The sequence below is a fragment of the Lipotes vexillifer genome, unplaced genomic scaffold (assembly GCF_000442215.2).
Source record: "Lipotes vexillifer unplaced genomic scaffold, Lipotes_vexillifer_v1.1 scaffold545, whole genome shotgun sequence".
Classification (NCBI taxonomy): domain Eukaryota; kingdom Metazoa; phylum Chordata; class Mammalia; order Artiodactyla; family Lipotidae; genus Lipotes; species Lipotes vexillifer.
In genome coordinates this window covers 270,503-291,377 of record NW_006779129.1, presented here as the reverse complement: position 1 = coordinate 291,377, position 20,875 = coordinate 270,503, and the positions used below count along the sequence as shown (strand labels likewise).

At 52.0% G+C, this 20,875-nt stretch overlaps 1 protein-coding gene across 1 annotated transcript in view; it reads left to right on the top strand.

Moving 5' to 3' along the window:
* PCNT (pericentrin) overlaps positions 1 to 20,875 on the top strand; it is a 100,314-nt gene that overhangs the window by 22,628 nt on the left and 56,811 nt on the right. The window contains exons 13-18 of the mRNA XM_007452502.1: positions 869 to 940; positions 1,280 to 1,406; positions 1,641 to 1,846; positions 4,056 to 4,507; positions 5,782 to 6,319; positions 17,837 to 17,983. Of these exons, the coding sequence (XP_007452564.1) occupies positions 869 to 940; positions 1,280 to 1,406; positions 1,641 to 1,846; positions 4,056 to 4,507; positions 5,782 to 6,319; positions 17,837 to 17,983 (1,542 nt within the window). The remainder of the gene's footprint in view (positions 1 to 868; positions 941 to 1,279; positions 1,407 to 1,640; positions 1,847 to 4,055; positions 4,508 to 5,781; positions 6,320 to 17,836; positions 17,984 to 20,875) is intronic.

Below are 20,875 nucleotides of genomic sequence, written 5' to 3'. Positions count from 1 at the left end.
CGTCCTCGGGGGGCAGGCCTAGCACCCGGCTCTGGATGGGAAGCGCAGGGCAGGGCGTGAGGAGAAACCCACGCGCCTTGCACCAAGGCCCTGGCCGTGTGACTGGTCCTGGAGTACCCTGGCCCGGGGTGTGGAGAGCGAGGGACGGGGGTCCGGTGGGGGACCCAGTGCCCATGGCTCGGCGTCGGTGGAGTAGGCCCGCCTCCCTGCTGGAAGCGAGGCATGGGGCAGCAGGCGGCGTGGCCGTGCATGGCGAGGCTCCGTGGGAGGTTCTGTGGGGGTGGGTCCCCTGGGGGGTTCCCTGGGAGGCAGGGATTCAGGAACGAGGCTGAGAGAGTCATTAGAAGGTTTTCTCTGTGATTTCCCAAAGGAGAGCCTGGGGTTGCACACACAGCTAGAAGGAAACCACCAGTGCCAACTAGCAGCGGGGAAGTCCTCCCAGGAAGTCCAGCAGGAGGCGGGCCTCGCGGGGACCCAGGTGTTGGAAGGGGAGCAGCATGTGGGCTTCGGAAGAGGCATGGGGCAGCAGGCGGCGTGGCCGTGCATGGCGAGGCTCCGTGGGAGGTTCTGTGGGGGTGGGTCCCCTGGGGGGTTCCCTGGGAGGCAGGGATTCAGGAACGAGGCTGAGAGAGTCATTAGAAGGTTTTCTCTGTGATTTCCCAAAGGAGAGCCTGGGGTTGCACACACAGCTAGAAGGAAACCACCAGTGCCAACTAGCAGCGGGGAAGTCCTCCCAGGAAGTCCAGCAGGAGGCGGGCCTCGCGGGGACCCAGGGGTTGGAAGGGGAGCAGCATGTGGGGCCTTCGGCAGAGCCCGGCCCAGGTGTGTGCCTTCAGTGCCGCTGGGTCACCGGGAGTCTGGCCTGCAGGGGACGTTCTGGGCGGTGACTGATTCCCACGAGAGCCACCTGCACACGCTGGCCGTTCACTTTGCAGTGTGGGTGCCGCAGACCCTTCCTTGGGGGTTGAGCAGGCCTGGGCGTGTTAGGAGAGGGCCTGCCCGGGGTCACGGGGACGGAGAAGCTGTGGTTGTCCCTGGGGATGGTCAGGGACCCAGGACAGTAGACGTAAGGCCGGCCCTGGACACGAGCCCAGGAGAGGGTGGGTCCCGCATAGAGCTGAGGGGGCAAGGCAGAGGGTCCCGCCGTGAGGGCTGGCGGCGCAGGGTCCCCGCCGAGGGCCTCGGAGCCGGGCGGGCCTGTGAAGGGGAAGAATGCCGCCCAGAGAGCTGGGTCACGCCTGCTGGCGTCTTGCCCTCCCTGTTCTCCTTCCTGTGTGAGGGGTACCCCATGGCCGCTGCTCGGCACACTCCTGCCAGCCGGTGCCTGGGCCACGCTTGGCTCTTCATCGAGCCTGGGACGGTGATGGGCCCTGGCCAGAGGAGCTCTGGGGGTGCCAGGTCACCTGGTACCCAGGCGGAAGGAGCAACAGTGGGTGTGGGCCACTCAGGACGGGCCTGCTCGTCTGGGCCTGGGGCTCAGTGACCACTTGGCTGAAGATAGGTGTGTCATGTCCACTTCTGACACCAAGCCCACACGGGGAGTTTCAGGATCTTCGTGCAGTTGTCTGAGGCTTCTGAAGGTAGGTGTCTAGTCTGAGTTGCGGGTCAGCCTGACGGTCCTGCCCCCTGGTCCCCTGCAGAGCTCGCCCGGGTGCCCCTCCTGTGTGCACACAGCACGGCCTTGGAGGTGGCAGCCGGAGACTTGGGTCTGGAGACCATGCACAAGGCTCATCTCCTGCTTCTTCTGACGGAGCTCAAGGAAGAAATCGACCTCTTAAAGGTAGAAAATAGAAATTTACACGAGAAATTGCAGCACGAAATCCGCCTAAAAGAGGACTTGGAGCAAGTAAGTTGAAACACCTCACCCCTCTGCACTTCCCGCGTCCACCGGGGCCCCGTGTTAACTGGCTGGGGTCAGCGCAAGCCCCCGAGGTCCACCGCGCCCTCCACCTGGAGCAGTGTTTGCTTGCTGGGTGCCTTCCTTGGGGTCGGGATGGGATGCCACCTGAGCCGGGGCCCGAGTGTGCTCCTTACAGGGGCCTCCAGTGCTCAGGGCAACTGGCCGGGGTCCTCCGAGGGGCTCCAGGGTGGTTGGCGAGACCACCTTCAGGCCTCATTCACTGTGTCTTCTGTGGTGTCCTGAGCCCCAGGCTCTTCTTGCAGACCGTTGGTTGTGCAGCCGCGGACGCACGCGGTGATGAGACCCCTCCCCTAAATTACTGGTGAGCCTCACTGCAGTTCGGAGGCGCGGAGTGGAGGTGACTTTCTCTCGTGTTCCCTCCGAGCGGCCCAGGGTCACCATCTGGGAGCTGCCGCTGTCGCCCCTGCTCTTCCCCGCGAAGCCTCCCTGGGGTTCCTCATCCATCAAAGCAGTTGCATAGGAAGCTGTTGTTACCGGCAAGGTGGATCACGTGTTGTCCCCACACTGAGGTGCTGGGGGTGCAGACGGGGGCAGAGCAGGCTCGGACAGGTTTGTGGGAGGCCCGCGGCCCCATGGCGCGTGGCTCGCTCGCCGGCCGTCTGCCTTGGCACACGACCTTCTCAGGCACCGTTCCCTGAGGGACAGACTCTCCTTGAAGGCTTTTGACGTTCAGGGGTATATGTATTTCCTGGACTACCATTTTATCTCCTTATGTAAATTATTAAGAGAGGTGTGTGGAATTCTCTCTCCTTTCAGTTCTCTCAGTTTTTACTTTAAGTATTTTATGGTTCCGTTATTGCACATTTATGATATGTCTTCCTGAGAAATGTACCCTTTTATCGTTAATGAAATGTCCCCTTTCTGTCCTGTAGCTTCTTAGTATTGAAATCTACCTGCTCTTTTACCAGTGTAGTCACTCCAACCTTCGTTTGCATTTTCTTCGATGGAGTACGTTGTTCTGTCCATTTTACCTTTGACGGTATCTCCTGGGGTTATTGCCGACCCCACGGGCTAAGGGTTCAGTCCCAGGAGACCGCCCCGCCCCCATCAGTCGCCTCCCCACCTTCTCGGTGCTGGGCCCTTCAGTTCTCCTGGCCTTGGCTGGCCTGCTCTGAAGTCTGCTCGCGCGTGTGTGACCAGGGACCAGCCCGAGAACTGGGCTGGATCCACTCACAGATTTTGCAGCTCTCCTGCTCTGCCTCTGTCCTAATGGGCTTTCCCCCCTCACCTCCCAGCTCCTCTGGTTCAGACGAGTAAGATTTCTGTGCACGGCACAAACAGGTCGGTGACCCAGGCCATTTCCTTATTCTGGGTGTCAGACCACCCCCCCACCCCAACTCCGCCCCACACACCTGCCCCCTGCCCCGGGATCTCTTGGATTTTATCTGGAGTCTGCAGTTGTTGTCTCTGATGAGAGCTGATTCTCAGCCATCACTAAGAGCAGGCCCTAAACTTTAATAACTTGAATAAAGAGTTGAGGTCAATCTCACAAACCTTTGTGGTTTTGTTTTGTTTCTTTTTGATGATGATCAGTAGTCTGTTGACCTTTCTTTCCTTTTTTGAAAATTAGGGTATTTGTGTGTGTTCAGCTTTCTGGTTCACCTCCCTTTTCACATGACACCTTTAAGGGTGTTGGTTTCAGTCTCTTGCTCAGGTCCCTTGTAGAACCTGGAACGTTCATTGTGCAAGTCCAGAGACTTGGCCTGGTGCTGTTTGCTGCTCTCCTGTGGCTCCGTCCTGGCTGGTGGTGGTTCCTCTGTCTGGGGGGTTGGCCTTCCCTTGACGGGAGGCCCCGTACGTGTCTGATCCCCTGGGCTGGTCTTGGCACCGCAGAGGAGCTCCCCTTCGCGTGTGTGTCCAGACTTGCCAGCCCCAGAGGTAACAGTCGGGGCCAGGTGCCGGGATGCAGACACATTTTACTTAAGCAAATAATCTTAGATTTGTGCATTTTAGGCTCCTTTATTCCCATCAGGATAAGAAACACTGCCATTGCTCTGTTCAGTGCAATATATTATGGAACTAGTGCTTGTGTGTTGTGGAGCTTCTCTATCTTCTGAGATGGATTTGGGTCGTTGCTGCCAGTGACCTTTTCATTTAATTTCCTCCTTCTTAAATAAAATTGCGCTTTCTGCAGGTGAAATGTACTTTAGTTGAAGCCCACCAGGAAGCGCTGAGGAGCGCTGAGGAGAAGCTTGAGCTAACGAGACGAGGACTCGGCGAGAGAGCGGCCGAGTGGGAAGTCACGAGTGAGGACCTGAGGAGAGGGGCCGAAGAGAGGCCGACGCAGCTGCTCCTCGAGCTGCGGGAACAGGCCGAGTCCGAGAAGCTGTCCATGATGCACAGGTTTGAGCTTCGAGAAGCCGAAATGAGGCAGCTGCAGGACCAGCAGGCGGCCCAGATCCTGGACCTGGAGGGGTCGCTGATGGAGCAGCAGGGCCGCCTGAGGCAGCTGGAGCTGGGGCTCTCAGGGGACGAGTCTCTGCAGTGCAGCCAGTGTGGCCGGGAGCTGGGCGGTGGTCTGGCCCCCACGGACCGGGACCACCTGAAGGAGGACTGTGCCCTCCAGCTGCAGCTGGCCCAGAGCAGGTGGGTGACGTTCCTGTGGCCGCCTGTTCAGTATGGAGCCGCCCGCCTGCCTGGGTGAGGCCGGTCCCCAGGAGAGCACGCGTGGCTCTTGGGGCTGCGGGACCTGCTCGCAGCAGCAGCACCCCCGTCCTTCCTGTGGAGCCCCTGTCCCGTGATCCACGCCGCCCTGCATGCATCTGTGACAGTAGTTTGTGTTCTTTGCACGGTTTACGGTTTCAGTAGCAGAACTTCAGCGTCATTTGTCATAAGGACGTGTGGTTCATTTCTGAAGTTTCTTGTGTATTTTAAACTCAGGTTTAAAAAAAAAAATTAGAGAGTTTTTCTGAACTGTGTATGTACTTCCCTGAAGCTTTAAATAGGTTTAGAGTGTGATTTGGTTTGCTGCCTCTTTGCACATCTGGGCTGTAGTGACCAGGGGTGTTGGTGAGCCCTGGTGTCACCGGAGCTACTGTTGGTTTTGCTGCTTCTCATGCGGCAGCTGCTCCCCAGCGTCATGAGGCAGGTGCAAGAGCTTCTGCTCTGGGGTCTGAGAACTGAGTTCAAATCCTGACCCACTGTGTGAGCTGGAAGGACGCAGGCATGGTGGACAAACTCATGAGGCCTTAGCGCCCTCCTGCATGGGCTGATCAGTGGAAAGGCTTTCGTGGTGTCTGGTCCACAGTTAGTACCTGAATCCCATCCCAGCTCTTGTCACTCACCTGAACGTACCACGTGGCACTGACGTGTAATGGGTGCCCCGTAGAGATTCTTCCCTGTTCCTTCTGGGGTGCTGGGTGCTTCAGTTAGAGGGGCGTCTCCCTGCTTCTGTGTTTGCTAGCCAGTGTCATCTGCAACTCATTTAATTCATGCCCCTAATTCACCCCGAAGGGCTTTTGGGGGTCTTTTGAATGCTCTTTGCAGCCCTGTTGGCTCCTGTAAACGATGCCACTGCCCCTTCCCTGTTGAGGTACTCTCCATGCTGAGGAGCAGTCGCACCTGCTTCCCTGTGGTGTCTGTGGAAATGTGTGCGTGGTTTCTTGCTGGGGGTCCTGTGTCCTGTACTTAAGTCTGTGACCGGGGACGCCTGGGCTCTGGCGTCCGAGCTCTGGCCTCGTGGGCTGCTTGGCTCTCCGCTCACAGCTGGCAGTGGGGCTCAGACCATCTGCAGCCCTGGGAGGTGGGAAGAGCAGGGAGAATCTGGCACGATGGTCTCACCAGTGGAAAGTGGCGTCTCCTGTGAGGAATGTGAGGTTGATGCTTTTGTGGCTGCACGTTCACTTGGCTTGTCTCCTCAGGTTTTTAGAAGAACGTAGAGAAATCACAGAGAAATTTGCCGCAGAGCAAGACACCTTCCTGCGGGAGGCCCGGGAGAAGCACGCCCGCGAGCTCCAGCTGCTCCAGGAGAGACACCGGCAGCACGTCCTGTCCTTGACGGCGGAGCTGGAGACCCGGCACCAGGCTGAGGTGGACACGCTGAGGGCTTCTTTGGAGCGAGAGTGGTGGGCTCTCTCAGAAGCCCGTGTGGCTGAGCTGCAGGCAAAACATGCTGCGGAAATCAGTGCTTTGGAGACCAGACACGCGTCACGCCTGGACGCTTTGGAGTCGCGTTACCTGTCTGAGATGCAGACCTTGCGGGGCCTGGAGCTGCTGGGCCTAGAGGAGCAGCTACAGAAAGAGGATGCTTCTCACCCCATGGTCTTGACTTGGGTGTTAGAGAAGCTGAAGCTGAAACACGATGAAGAGCCCCAGTCCACAGAGGACGGCCTGAGAACGGGAGAGAACACAGAGCATGTGGAGGGTGTGAGAGCCTCCCGGCTGCGCAGAGCTCGCCAGGTGAGGTGCGGGGTTTTGCCCTTCCCCAGGACTGGTGTCTTCTGTTGCCCATGTGTGTCAGCTGCACGTGTGTGTGTGTGTGTGTGTGTGTGTGTGTCCCAGGGACAGCGGTGGATTTCCTGGTGAGGTGGTACAGAACAGTGAGTTTTACGCGTTTTTTGGTCTCAGGCTTCTTGGTGAAGGCTTTGGATCTCTGATCCTGGAAAAACGTGCGCCTGTGCCTGCGCACAGCGTTCCCTGTGAGATTTCAAAGGGTTCAGAGCACTCCTCAGGGCCTCTACCGATTTCTGTGAGATTAAACCCTCTGTCCTGTGTCAAGAGCAGCGACTGTCCCCTTGGCAGGTGCTTTCAGCTGTAGTATGAAAGGAGCTTCTGGAGACGGCCCCATTGCCCTGGCCAGCGCTCCCCTTTCCTCATCTGCAGACCCATGGCATTTGTACGTCGTGAATAGGATGCATTTATTTGGCTAGAACATCATCACGTAGCGGGAATTCAGTGTGGGGACGGGCTGCTCTGTGCCCATTGGGCCAGGTGTGCGTGCCAGGCACTCAGGAATGATCCTGTTCTGGCGCCTTCATACTTTTGTCACGTATTTAAGAAGTAGATATTCAAAATTACAAAGCAGGAAATCTCAGCCTTGTGAGAACACAAGTACCAGGTAGAACCTTTGCTCGTGACTGAGACGTGCTTTATGAGATGTTCCCAGGGGGGTTTTGTCCTTTGCTCCTGGTTTAGCTTGAAAAGGGCAGCCTAGTGCTGAGAGTGGCTTCATTTTATGCTTCGGCTCTGCCTGTCCTGTGTGGTCTGCAGGCGAAATCTTTTCCATTTTTTTAGAAAATGTTTATTTATTTGGCTGCACTGGGTCTTGGTTGCAGCACGCGGGATATTTGTTGCCGTGTGCGGGATCTTTCGTTGCGGCGTGAGAACTGTTGCGGCATGTGGGATCTAGTTCCGTGACCAGGGATTGAACCTTGGCCCCCTGCTTTGGGAGCGTGGAGTCTTAGCTACTGGACCACCAGGGAAGTCCCTGCAGGCGAGATATTGAACAAATTCCCCGAGGGCTGAGCACATTCCACCTGGGGTCATGAGCCTCTGGGCTGTCCTTGAATTCGGGCCCCAGGGCAGGTGTCACAACTCCTCCCTGGGAGTTGTCCTTTTGGTGTGAATTTGGAAGGCTGTGGCGCCCCCAGGCCAGTCCAGTGAGCTCTCAGTGTCAGCTTCAGTTTCTTCCCATGCAGTTGGATGTGTGGGGAAGGGAGCTTGTTCCCAGCCTGTGGATTTAAATTAGATTCCCTTGGGTTATAGGGTTTGAAGACGATGATGTTCTGAAAGAATATCAGGAGGAGGAAGTGCACATTTTTTACATGAGAAAAGCTGTGGATTTTAAACCGTGGCTTAATTTTATTAGTGTAAAACTGCACTTGTAGGAAGCACGTGGAGTGTTTCCCACCTCGCAGGTGGGAGGTGTGTGTGGGTGGCAGGACAGGCGTGTGGGAGGCAGTGCCCTGTGGACTCGCTCTCTGCAGGTGGAGCTGGTGTGGTCTGCTGAGGGCCTGCCCCTGGGGCAGCAGCCAAAAGCAGCCGTGCAGGAGCTCAGGGGCGGGCATGTGGCCGAGAAGCAGGTGCAGGAGGCTCTGCAGGAGGGGGCCCCCACAGGTTCCTTCTGGGCAGCGGTGGCTTCAGGGATGGCCTGGGGGTCAGGCTCTGGCCCCCACGGGGATGCCGGTGACATCAGCAAAACCGCTGGGCCTCCTGAGGCTTCTCCTTGTGACCAGAGCCCTTGGGCATACGTGAGGCCCGCAGTGGGGTGGACACTGGGCAGGCCTCACACCTGCCAGGAGGGCCCGGGGCCTGCACTCAGCAGGGGTGGGGTCTCAGGGGCTGCCTGTGCCAAGTGCCCGGCAGGAGCTCCATGTCCTCTGCATCCCGTGCTGCACCCCAAACCCTGGGGCCCATGGTGCAACCCGGGGGCACAGCCCTGCACAGACTCTGCCCAAGTGCCCTCTGGCCCGATGTCTTGTCTTCTTTGTTCTCGTGGCGCTGGACACCTGCTGCCTGGCAGTTTCTGGAACACCCTGGCTGTGACCTCCTCTGAACTTGGCCTTGTCCCCCGCCTGGAAACTCCTACTCTTCCCTCTCTTTCGTCAAATCGTTTTCTCCATGACCCCTTCCTTCTGGGATGGCCCCTCCGTCCGGGACTCACGGCCCCACGCCCTGTGCCCTGCGTGGCCCACGGTGCGTCCCCTGTGGAGCGCGTGCCATGTGCTGCACTCCTCTCACCTGCGCTCTGCTCAGCGGCGGCCCGGGCCCAGAGCGGTGCCCAGACCGGGGCTCCAGGGCAGCACACCCGGGAGGGTTTTGCTGCCAGGGGCCCCGTCCTGCACACCTCTTCAGGGCAGTTGTTGCCGAGGTGCCCGTGGCCCTGCCACACAGTGTCGCTAGGATCTCGGAGGTCAGGTGGGCAGTAAGGACCTGAACGAGGGCAGGGCAGCAGCAAAGTGTCCAGATGTGTCCCATGGGGGCCGTTTGGTGGAGGCAGCTGCCCTGCTCTAGGTTGACCGAGGCTTGCGGGGAGCCCTGGGGCGGGCGGTGTCGGGGGTCTGCCGGGGCCAGGGAGAGGGCCCGTGCCTCTGGACCCAGGGGAGGCCGGAGGAGGCAGTGGCTGTGGAGGAGGATGGAGCAGGCGGGCTGCTTGGGTGTGTGGGTGACGTGTGTCCACGCAGAACAACCACCCCCAGCAGCTGCTCTTAGGGATCGGCACGCGCTATGGGCTCTTCTTTAGATTTTTTTTCTTTTTTTTTTGGTTCCTCTGGGCGGCTTGCAGGATCTTAGTTCCCTGACCAGGTATTGAACCCGGGGCTAGGCAGTGAAAGCGCTGAGTCCTAACCACTGGACCGCCAGGGAATTCCCACTTCTTTGGAATTTTAACTTTGCGCATCACCATGTTTATAAGCAACATGTCAAATTGCGAGGTCGAGGTTACAGTGGAGTCTAACAAAGCAGTTGGAATACGCGGGGTTGCCATGGAGGCTGGGACCTGGCCCGGGTTCTCGTGACCCGTGTGGGGCTCACACCCCTCAGTGCCCTTTGCATTGACACAGGATGGCAGAGGTGTGTGCGGACGCCATGCAGCCAGGCCCCACATGATGTCACTGCCCCGCCTGCCCGCCCTGCATGTGTGTAGTGCACACGCGTAGCACACATGCAGACGTGTGTATGCACGGAATTTTGCACACCGTCCTCGCAGGGCTTGAAAAGCCCCTGGAGTCCGTCTGAGGACACTTGGCTGGACGCCCCTGAGGCCCTTCTGCCTCGGCGTTCTTAGATTTGAAATACTTGTGTGTCCGCATCTTCTGGTCTTTCTGGGGGTAAGGATGACTGGTGCTTTTTGTGAAGCATACGTACAAACTTATTGAGGTTATAACTCTTTGTAGGTCCTTTTTCTGTGGGGCTTTTCAAAAGGATGTGTTAATAGCTCATTTTGAACCGTAAAATAAGGCCTGGCATTCGCTAGGTTTCCTAGGTTAATAGTCGGTGCTCTTAGCTGTGTGTATACATATTGACCGATCTGAAATTAGCATGTAAACTGTTTTTTCACGTGGAAGTTCCCAGAATGAGAATTAGTGGATTGGAGAAAAATAAAGGGAAGCATAAATATGACATTTATCCCTTTTGTTTGGTTGAAAAGTCTGGGAGTTGGCATTTTTCTTGGTTTGCTCCTTGGACCCTGAGATGCCCTGAATCCGGGTTTCCCATGTTTGGGGAATGAGAGGACAGGAGGGATCCACACCCAGGAAGCCCATGCCCACAAACGCTCAGAGAAACACGATAAAAGCCCGGCTGAGACCAGACATGCAGCTGGTCACTGATAAAGTCACACAAACCGTCTTCTCTTCACAATGTCATCTTACTCAGGTTTCATTAAAGAGGACAAAACTCCCTCATCCCCCTCAGTGTCCCCTCAGCCCCCATGTCCCCTCAGTGTCTCCTCAGCATCCCCTCAGTTTTCCCTTGAGGCAGGAGATATATGGGCCCAGGCTGAACAGTTTCTTCCCTGTGGACAGAAGCTCCATGAAAGCAGGATAATGGAGGAGGCTGGGCCCTGCCCAGATAGAAGATAAGAGACCATATATTCCTCATTCTCGAAGTCAAGGAGACCCTCCTGACTACACATGCGCAGAAGGGCTCCTTGGAGGTCCAAAAGGAAGGGGCGCCACGTCATAGTAAGTGATGCCAGCTACCCATAGATAGGCCTCTTCGCTGGAATCCATCTTGGCTAAGAGATGTGCACGTACGCATGGGAGGACCTTGAGATACACCAAATACGGACTCAGAACCAGGCAGAGCAGGATGGTTGGTCAAAGGAAACCGGGAAGAAATGCCCACGAAAGTGATTCAAACTGCCATGAGGGCGTGACACTCTTCTCTGAGCCTGCCCGTGTGTCTACTGTACTCTTTTTCCTTCTAAAGAACACTTTACTTGCTTCACTACTTTCCGTCTCTCTGCGGAAATTCATTTTTTCATAGCTGACGGGCCAGGGCCTTGTCACTGGCTGCTGGTCCCTGGTGGTCCAATGGCCAGGATTCAGCGCTCTCACTGCCGCTGCCCAACCTCAATCTCTGGTCGGGAACTGAAATCCTGCTTCAAGCCGCTGCAGGCCGAGACCACCTGAGGTCACCCTCACCCCCGCAGCCCGCTTTCTGTCCCTGCAGTGTCCTAAGTGCCCCAGCCCCTTGAGTTCAGTCCTCAAGGGCCATTACAGAGGGGTCAAGTGGCTGCCGGGACGGTGCTTGCTGCAGGCACCGTGGAGGAGACGGTGGTCCTGGCCGCAGCCCAATTGCTCTCATGCTCTCGGTGCTGTCGTTGCTGTCGTTGCTTTCGGTGCTCTCGTGCCCTCGTGAACAACGTCCTCCTCCTCTGGGGCGCTGCCCTGAGACCTGCTGACCTGTGGAGGTGTCTGAGTTTCATTTCTCTAATCCTCTGAAGAGTCAGACTCTGCCGCTGGCCTTCCCTGGTATTTATTGGCTTACAATCCTCTCTCCAAAGAAACTTTGTTGGATCCTGTTTGTTCACTCTGATGGTTCTGTTACCTGGTCGTGACACGCGTCCTGCTCTTTGGCTCGGCATCTTTGTACTTCCGTGTTGACTCTCTTTAGAGCGCTGAGATCATCTGGGGAGCATTTGTCTATTTGTCCGTTCAAGTATGTCATTCTTTTACTTTGCTACTAAGGATGTGAATATTAGATACTGTTTAAGTGACCTTTTTTGTCTAGCTCATTTCACAGGAGAAAGCATCTGAGTTTGTGGGAAGGTGGGATATGCAGTTTCTTCCCCTATTTTAACTTTTTACTGGAGAAAATTTCAACATATACAGAAACAGAGAGCAGTTCAGAATCTGACTGCCCATGGGTACACGCCAATCTCAGTGCATTAGCCGCCCCAATATACCATAACATGCTCCATGCTAACCTGCAGAATTAACAGTAATCCCTTAATTTCACCACATATCCAGCCTAAGTTCCAGTCTCTTCCTGTGGCTGGTCAAATTGGGATCCACATAGGGCCTGAGCTGTGCTGAATCTGTTTTTACTGCCTCCTGTGACGTTGGCTAACATCTCCCCCTTATTGCCTGTGAACGTGTCAGCAGTCTACACACGGGATGGGATTCAGGTCCATGGTTTGGTGAGAATAGTTCCAGGTGGTGGCCTCTTCGTCCTGCCATCTTCCCTCAGGCTGTCCTCACAGACAGATATTCCATAAAGCCTTGCTGGGTGTCTCCTGGGATGCTGTGGCCATTGTCCCCAAAATAGCAGGGACGTGGTGTTCTTCCTCTGTGAAGGGGTTTTATCTGCGCCAGAAATATCTCTGCACCTGTTTGAAAAGCAGTGTCAGTTTTCAGAAGAGTTGTTTACCCAGCGCTTGTGAAGCGATTGGATTATTTTTCAGGTTACTTCCCTTTGGAGTTTGGTTGTGAGAAAAGTTCTCTGAAAACATAAGCCTGATTTCCTTTTCTTAGAGATAAGTGTCCTGCAAAGAAATCACCCTTATATTGGTAACACTAAGCAGTGGAAGGAAAGCAGGAGTTAACCGTCGTATGACCACTGTTGATTGCTCACTCAGGCAATGTCATCTTTTCTTGGGGAAAAAAAAAAATCTGTTTGTATGATTTTTAAAAAATATTAAGAGAACCTCTGGTTATTTTAGATATAGTTTGAATGTCTTTAATTCATTATCAGTTGAATTTATTCTTAATACTATGTTGGTATTCTTTGTGCAGAACTATTTATTTTTTTCTTCTTTAAGTGTATCCATTGTTTTTTTAATGATTAAAGTATATATGACACTTCCCGTGTAATTCTGTGGATTTTTAGAAAAACTCGAGAATAACTTTTTTTTTTTATGCTGTACGCGGGCCTCTCACTGCTGTGGCCCCTCCCGTTGCGGAGCACAGGCTCTGGACGCGCAGGCTCAGCGGCCACAGCTCACGGGCCCAGCCGCTCCGCGGCATGTGGGATCCTCCCGCACCGGGGCACGAACCCGCGTCCCCTGCATCGGCAGGCGGACTCTCAACCACTGCACCACCAGGGAAGCCCGAGAATAACTTTTTAAAAACATCTTTTTCTTATATTGACTTTACCATTTGGAACAGATTAAAGAGAGTTTAGTCAGGCTGGAAATAGAACTATTGTGTGTAAGGAGGTCTTGAGGGGATGCAGGGAGTGGCACAAGTAAAACCCCCTCTGAGCCTGTCCGGTCAGGTCACGGGGGCTGAGGTCGCGCAGCCAGCCCGGGGGTGCTGAGGCGTCCAGGTCGCGGGGCTGAATGCGCAATGACGTCTGTGGCCTCCCCTGACTGTCCTGCTCCAGACCTGGGGGCGCGCTGGGCAGAGCAGGTCGCGGTGTCCCCACTGCCCCTCACAGGTGTCAGGTTAGGGTGATTTCCCCCACCCACAGGGCGCCTGGGAGGGGTGCTGTGTGTCCGCTGCTCCTGACTGCGTTTGGGACATCTTGCTGGACCTGGCGTGTCTCTGCCAGCTGCCTGGAAACCCTTCCTGAGGCAGTGGAGGTCGGGGAACAAGTCCTGTGCGCGGCTCCCGCTCCTGTAGCAGGGGCCGCTCTGTGCTGGGGCCCGCGGGGCCTCAGTGGGACAGACGACCCAGGCGCTTGGCATCGGTGGGCTGGTTCTTCCTTCCCAGCCACAGCTCCGTACGGCACCCACCCTCCGCCCTCTCTGTTTGTGGGCAGTGACCCCAAGGCCTGGAAGGACCCCATGGCCAGAAAGAGCAGCCTGAGCCCCTGGGCCCGGACTCTCACGTGCACAGTGCAGCCTGCAGGCCCCGGGACTCCAGGCACGCCGGGGTGTGGGGTGCTCTTGGACTCTGACCCTGACCCCAAACAGAAGTTCACTTTTATCTGTTTGTATACATTTGGCTTCCATGAAAGATTTCTGCCTGAAGAATGTGACGTGTGGCACAAGTTTTTCAAGAAGCAGGTGCTTACGCTTCGACCTGTCAACCAGAGCATTTAACAGGCCAGCGAGCGTGCGGGGTCCGCCCTCAGGACCTGTTTGCCGTCCACGCGCGGGGTCCTGTTGATCATGTGCTTTTGCGGGATTTGCCTCCTCTTGGGTGCTGATGTTTTCTTATTTTTCCCCAGCGTCCTTCAGTGTCCTGGAGTCTGTTTTGGGGGAAAGGGAGTGTGGCTTGTCCTCCTCTCCCTTGGCCTTGCCCTGCCGGTCTGTGGTGCCCGTTGGCATTCGGGGTTTTGTTCTTGTTCACTAGCATTTTGTGGCTGGCACACACAGAGCCAGCATCCGTGGTCAAATCCGGTTACTGTCAGGGCTGCAGCTTCCTTCCTGGCTCTGAACCATCTGGGTGAACCCCGTCCTTCCCATGAAGTGGTTTTGTGGTGCAGCTGAGACAGTTAAAGGGCTTTGGAAACTGCCACGTGTCCTAACTTGAAACTGCACTTGATTCTTCCTTTTAAAGGATTGAATTAAACCTATTCCAGGAGAGGAAGTTTATAAAAGTGTTCTGTGTTAATTCAGAAATGGTCTCTAGAACTTCAAAGTATAGTTGCAGTGTTGTGCTGTGCAAACCCCATTTTCTGATGCTTGTGACTGAGCTGAGAATCCAGAGCCCACGAAGAGTGACTTGACGTTTTCTGTGAGCTATAACCTGACTGCTGCGTGTCGTCACGTGAAAATATGTGGCATAAGCTGAGCTCCAGCCTCACCACAGAGCCACGCACACGGGCAAGGCCCAGCGTTGACCCTCCTCCCCACTCAAGCAGGGCGCCGCGGTTCCCGCGGAACTGGAAGAGGAGGAGGAGCAGCGGCTCTGCTGTCGGGAGGAGGCTGAGCTGCTGAAGCGCCGGTCGGAGGCGCTGCTGGAGCAGCACATCACACAGTTAAAGGTACTGGGCTTAAGGGTGATCTATTTCATTGCTATCCTTTCTCACCTGCAAAGTAAATAAGAAACATTTATTCTAAATTAATTTTGATATGCAAAATTAAAACATATTCATTGTCTTAGAAACTGAGATTTTTCGAGGCAACTTTTTTTCCTTCATTTTTATATTTAAGTTGACTAGTTAGCATTCCTTTTCTTTTAAGAAATTGTCATCAAATAGGTGACCCTTAACCAACACGGAATTAAGCGTGCCGGCCCTCTGCACAGTTGAGAATCTGTGTGTGATTGATAGCTGGCCCTCGGTACACGTGACTCCTCCATATCCGCCATTACTGTGCATCTGCACATTCAACCAGCCACGGATCGTGTGGTGCTGTAGTGTTTACCATTGAAACAAAATCCATGGGGCTTCCCTGCGGTCCAGTGGCTAAGACTCCTCGCTCCCAGTGCAGGGGGCCTGGGTTCGATCCCTGTTCAGGGAGGTAAGATCCCCCATGCTGCTCAGCACAGCCCCAAACAAACAATCCGAGGGTAAGTGGACCCACACTGTCCAACCCCATGGTAAAGAGCCGGCTGTATTTAAGCCTGGGAAAATCTGAGCCCTGCTCATGGCCTTGCTTTGGTGACTCAGCAGCGGCCACGTCAAGCCTTTTCTTGCTTCAAGGGGCCTGTTGCCACGGAAGGGTGTCTGCACGGGATGAGTGAGCATTCAGCGTTACTTCTCACAATGATTTTTACTGTGGTTTTGTTTTGTTTTTAATTACAACTTTATTGAGCTATAACGCACATATCATAAAAATCACTCTTTTTGAAATATACAGTTCGGTGGTCTGCAGTATATTCACAAAGTTGTACAACTCTTATTGCTGTCTAATTCCAGAACATTTACATCACCACAAAAGAAACCCCCCACCCGTTAGCAGTCTCTTCCCTCCCCCAGCCCCTGGCAACCCCGGATCTACTCTCCGCTTCTGTGGAGTTGCCTTTTCTGAACATTTTATGGAAATCGAATCATACAAAATGTGGCCTTTTGTGTTTGGCTTCTTTCACTTAGAATAATGTTTTCTAGGTTCATACATGTTGTAGGGTGTGTCAGTACTTGCTGTTTGCTTTCTGTATATCTTCTGTCTCTTTTGTTCCTCTAAATCTCCATTACTGCCGCCTTTTGTTTTGATTTCCTTGATGTTAATTTTTCTATATTTTTTTGATTTTTGTTTTTGTTTTGTTTTTTTGTTCGTTTGCTTTTAAATTTTTTAGTGCCTGCCCTGGGCATTACATTGAACATTTTATAACAATATGGTTCAGATTAATACCAACTTAATTTTAATAGTTCACAAAATTGTTCTTCGATATAGCTTCCTTCCTTCCTTTCTTCCTCCTTTGTGCTAATATTGTCATACAAAGAACATCTGTATACACTTTATGCTCGTTCTTTATGCATTTGTTTTCTAAATCACATAGAAAAGAGAATTACAAACTATACACATAAATATAAAAGACAAAATAAATTACTTGCTTTTCGCCGCTTTCTAGATTTTCTTTGTCTCTCAGCAGTTTGATTATGACGTGTCCAGGTGTGGATCTCTGAGTTTATCCTACTTGGAGTTCATTGAGCTTCTTCTATGTATAGATTAATATTTTTCACCAAATTTGCAAAGTTTTTAGGCATGTTATCTTCAAGTATTCTTTTGCCCTGTTCCCCTTGTCCTTTCCTCTGGGACTCTCATGACGTGTATGTTGGTCTTTGAGGATGTCCTAGAGGCCTGTGAGCCTACTTACTTTATTTCTTTTTTCTTTTTTTTTGCTTTTTGTTCCCCATAATGAATGATCTCATTTGGCCTGTCTTCATGTCTGCTGACTCTTCTGCTCACTCGAATCTGCTGTTGAGTCCCTCTAGTGAAACTTTTATTTCAGTAATTGTGCTTTTCAGCTTCAGAATATCTGTTTGGTTTCATTTTATAATTTTATCTCTTTATTGTGGGGCTCTGGTTTTGGGCATGCCTTTAATGCTGTGGCAGGCAGTATACATCTCTGCCTTGGCTTTCACTTCCTTTTAAGTTTTTTGCTCAGCCTCTTATTAGCTCCAATTGTTATCAGTGCCTCAGGCCGCTGACATGTTAAACAGTTGCTGCTAATTGTTCTTGCCAAATGGCTTTGGCACAGGATTGTTGAGGTGAGCTCTGAATCAGAGCCAATAAGAAACCAGCTTTGAGAATGGAGCTCTTCAGTGAGCTGCCAGACAGGTCAGTTAGTGGCGGTTGGTGGCGGTGCTTCGGTGCAACCCGTTCTTCTCCTCCTCCCCCCACGGCCGCTGGACTGCATTTTCTGTCCTTCGTTTTTGGCGGGTTCCCTGATCAGAGATGGAACCCTGGTTGAACCCTGGGGCCCACAGCAGTGAAAGCTTGCAGTGGTCCTAACCACTGGACCACCAGGGAATTCCCTGGGCTGCATTTTCAAGGCTATCCCAGAGACTGGAGTGATGGGATTAGGGCAGGTTCAAACACCCAAAGCTTCCTGTTCTGATGGCGACTCAGCCTTTGTTTTTAATAAGCACTTTCATTTCCAGAGCTATGAAAAAGTTGATTTTGACAGTTTTTGCCAGTGTTCTCAGTGCTCTTGTAGGGGAGTGGATTTTTGGAGGTCCTTATTCTGTCATTCTGGAAGTGCTGTCTCTGTAGTTAAAAAAACAAGCTTATTTCATTAATGTATTTTAATTCATTAGGTGAACATTATTAAAAATATTTTTTATTATTTAAGAAGAAACGGAGTTTATTTTTTAAAACCAGAGGAAGTTAGGTTTCTAAATATCTTGGATTTTGATGGTCACGATACGCTGATGATGGGAGAATTTCTTAACGTGACCATTGGGAAAGATAGCAGGCTGTTTCTTTTGTATTCTGTATGATAAGCACATTTGAACGCATGTTCACTGGGGATAGTGACCTTGGCCTTTTTGATCATTGTTCTTGGCACAGAATACGGAATCAATGAATATTTGTTGAATGAACTAAATTCTAGTGAACAGCAGAGAAATGGAGAAATTATCCTTATAATTTTAGAACTTAATGGCATTTTTTGTTGTTGTTAATAATGTACTTTTGTACAGGGTGAATTTGAAAGTGAAAAGAAAGCTGCTTTGCATGAAAAAGAGGCGATACATAAACTTGAGCGCGAGCAGGCACAGTCTCTTTACCAAAAAGAGAAAGAGTCTCTGTCTCTGCAGCTTCGGGAGAAGAATAACCAAATTCTGCAGGTATGTGGGATGCATCTTTTCTTTGTTAATTCTTTTTTTGTGTATGGTAAAATGTGCATAACATGATATTTACCGTTTCAACCATTTTAAGCGTACAGTTTAGTGGCATTAACCGCGTTCACAGTATTGTGCAAGTATCGCCACTATCCATTTCCAGAAACTGTTAATCATCCCAAGGAGAAGCTCTGCCCTCGTTAAAAATAACTCCTGGGCTTCCCTGGTGGCGCAGTGGTTAAGAATCCGCCTGCCGATGCAGGGGACACGGGTTCAAGCCCTGGTCCGGGAAGACCCCACATGCCGCGGAGCACCTATGCCCGCGTGCTACAACTACCGAGCCTGCACTCTAGAGCCTGCGAGCCACAACTGCTGAGCCCATGTGCCACAACTGCTGAAGCCCACACGCCTAGAGCTTGTGCTCCGCAACAAGAGAAGCCACTGCAATGAGAAGCCCGTGCACCGCACCTCGCCGCAACTTAGAGAAAGCCCGCATGCAGCAACAAAGACCCCAGTGAAGCCAAAGATAAATTAATCACTTAATTAATTAAAAACATAATAACTCCCATCCCCCTCCATCCTTCCCTGGTACCCACCACTGTACTTTCTGCCTTTGTGAATTTGACTCCTCTAGGGATCTCGTTTCAGAGGAATCACACAATATATGTTCTTTTGTGTTTGACTCATTTCACTTAGCATAATGTCCTCAAGGTCCATCCGTGTTGTGCGTGTATCAACATTCATGGCTTTTTATGGCCGACTAATATTATTCCACTGTATATAGACACCATATTTTGTTTATCTGTTCATCTGTTGGTGGCCACCTGTTAATGGCCGTGTCTTCCTTTGGCTGTTGTGCATATGCTGCTGTGGACACTGGGATGCAGGTATTTGCTTCAGCCCCTGCTTTTGACTCTTGGGTATGTATCTAAGAACAAAGTTGTTGGGTCATATGCTAATTCTGTGTTTAACTTTTTGAGGAACTGCTAAACCGTTTTCCACAGCAGTTGTGGCATTGTGCATTTCCACCAACAGTGCACAAGTGTTCCAGTTTTTCCGCATTCTTGTCAACATTTGTTGTTTTTCATTTTTTTAAATAATAGCCATCATAATGGATATGAGGTGATATCTTGTTTTTCTTTGCATTTCCCTGATGACTGGTGGTATTGGACATCTTTTCCTGGGTTCATTGGCCATTTTTGTCTGTTCAGGTCCTTGACAGTGTTTTTCTGTGGAAGTACAGTTGCTTTACAGTGTTGTGTTATTAGTTCCAGCCGCGCAGCAGAGCCACTCCGTTATGTGCACATGTGTATGTATATACATACGTGTGTGTGTGTATATGTATAAAGTGTATATATATACTTTTTCAGATTCTTTTCCCTTGTAGGTTATTATAAGATATTGAATGTAGTTTTCTGTGCTATACAGTAGGTCCTTTTTGGTTCTCTATCTTATATACAGTAGTGTCTACATATTAATCCCAGACTCCTAATATATCTCCATGTCTGAGAGTCTATTTCTGTTTTGTAAATAAGTTCATTTGTATCATTTTCTTAGATTCCACATATAAGTGATATCATACAGTATTTTTCTCTCTGTCTGACTTATTTCACTAAAAATAATACTCTCTAGGTCCATCCATGTTGGTGCAAATGGCATTATTTCATTGTTTTTTATGGCTGAGGTCCTTGACAATTTTTGAATTGGGTTTTCTTCATTATTATTATTGAAAATATGGATGTGTATTTATACTATTTTTAGAGATAGTCCCACTGTGTGATCTTTCAGAGTCATAACAGTACTGCTGCTTTCTTTGGCTTTATCATCTCACAGGGTCACTGGATTTGAACTTATTCACACACTGGGGGCACAGTTTTCGTATGAATATGTGCAGGCACCGCACTAAGCACGTTAGATGTAGACTTTTCTCATTTCTGTGCAGCTCTCTCCCTCTCAGGACACTGACGCCCAGGACAGGTTCCGTTAATTTGCTCAAAGTCCATGGCTGCCAAGTGGTGGGGTCAGGCCTTCTGACTGTAAACACTGCACATGGGTGTGTCTGACTTAATTTGGTACCAAAGATGTCAAAGTCACTCCCAGCCAGATTCAGGGCAGCACGTATCTGTGGAGATCAGTCATTAGCTGCCCGTCAAGGGGCATGTTCCTGGCTGCAGAGGCCCCTCCTGTGCTGGGAGCCCAGCCACGAGAAGGCAGGAGGGTGGGGGGCACGTGCAGGGGAGCAAGGGCGGCACCAGGGCTTAGGCAGGAGGGGCTCCATGAGGAAGAGCGAGCCTTGCGAAGTATCTCTGAAGCTTGTTCAATATACCAGGCATTTCTGCTGATACATGGTACGCATTCTTAAAAAAAACTCATTCTCTGCAAAATACTAAAATTTTCTACAGAATACACCATTCAAAGCCTCTGAGATTTTATACCTCAAGGACCAGAAACAATAACAGTCCTAATAAAAGTATTAGTACGGTTAAAAAGAAATGTTAAATTCTGAACTAAGAGAGAAATTGTAAAACATACATAGCGATTTACCTTTAAAAAGGGGGGATGGTTGCTTGATGGCAGGAGTGTGAGACAAGGTGGGGAGGAAAGACTGAGAGGCACCAGGAGTGGGGGAGGCCCTCGTGCGGGCGCGTGGAGGCGGGCAGCAGGAGGCTCCCCTGGGCCAGTGGGCCGGGCTGTGCGTCCGCTGCCCAGAGGCTCCCCGGTCGGAGCAGGGCGCGCGACCCTTCAGGAAACCAGACTCTGCGGGAAGCTGTTTCCACTGTGAAATTATCTTACAGGTGTCCTTAAAATGTACATGTTCAGTTAAAGTAATACTGTGGAGTAAGGATGGTGTCCCACCACCCACGTGAAGCACCTCAGGAGACCCCACCCCCCGCCCCC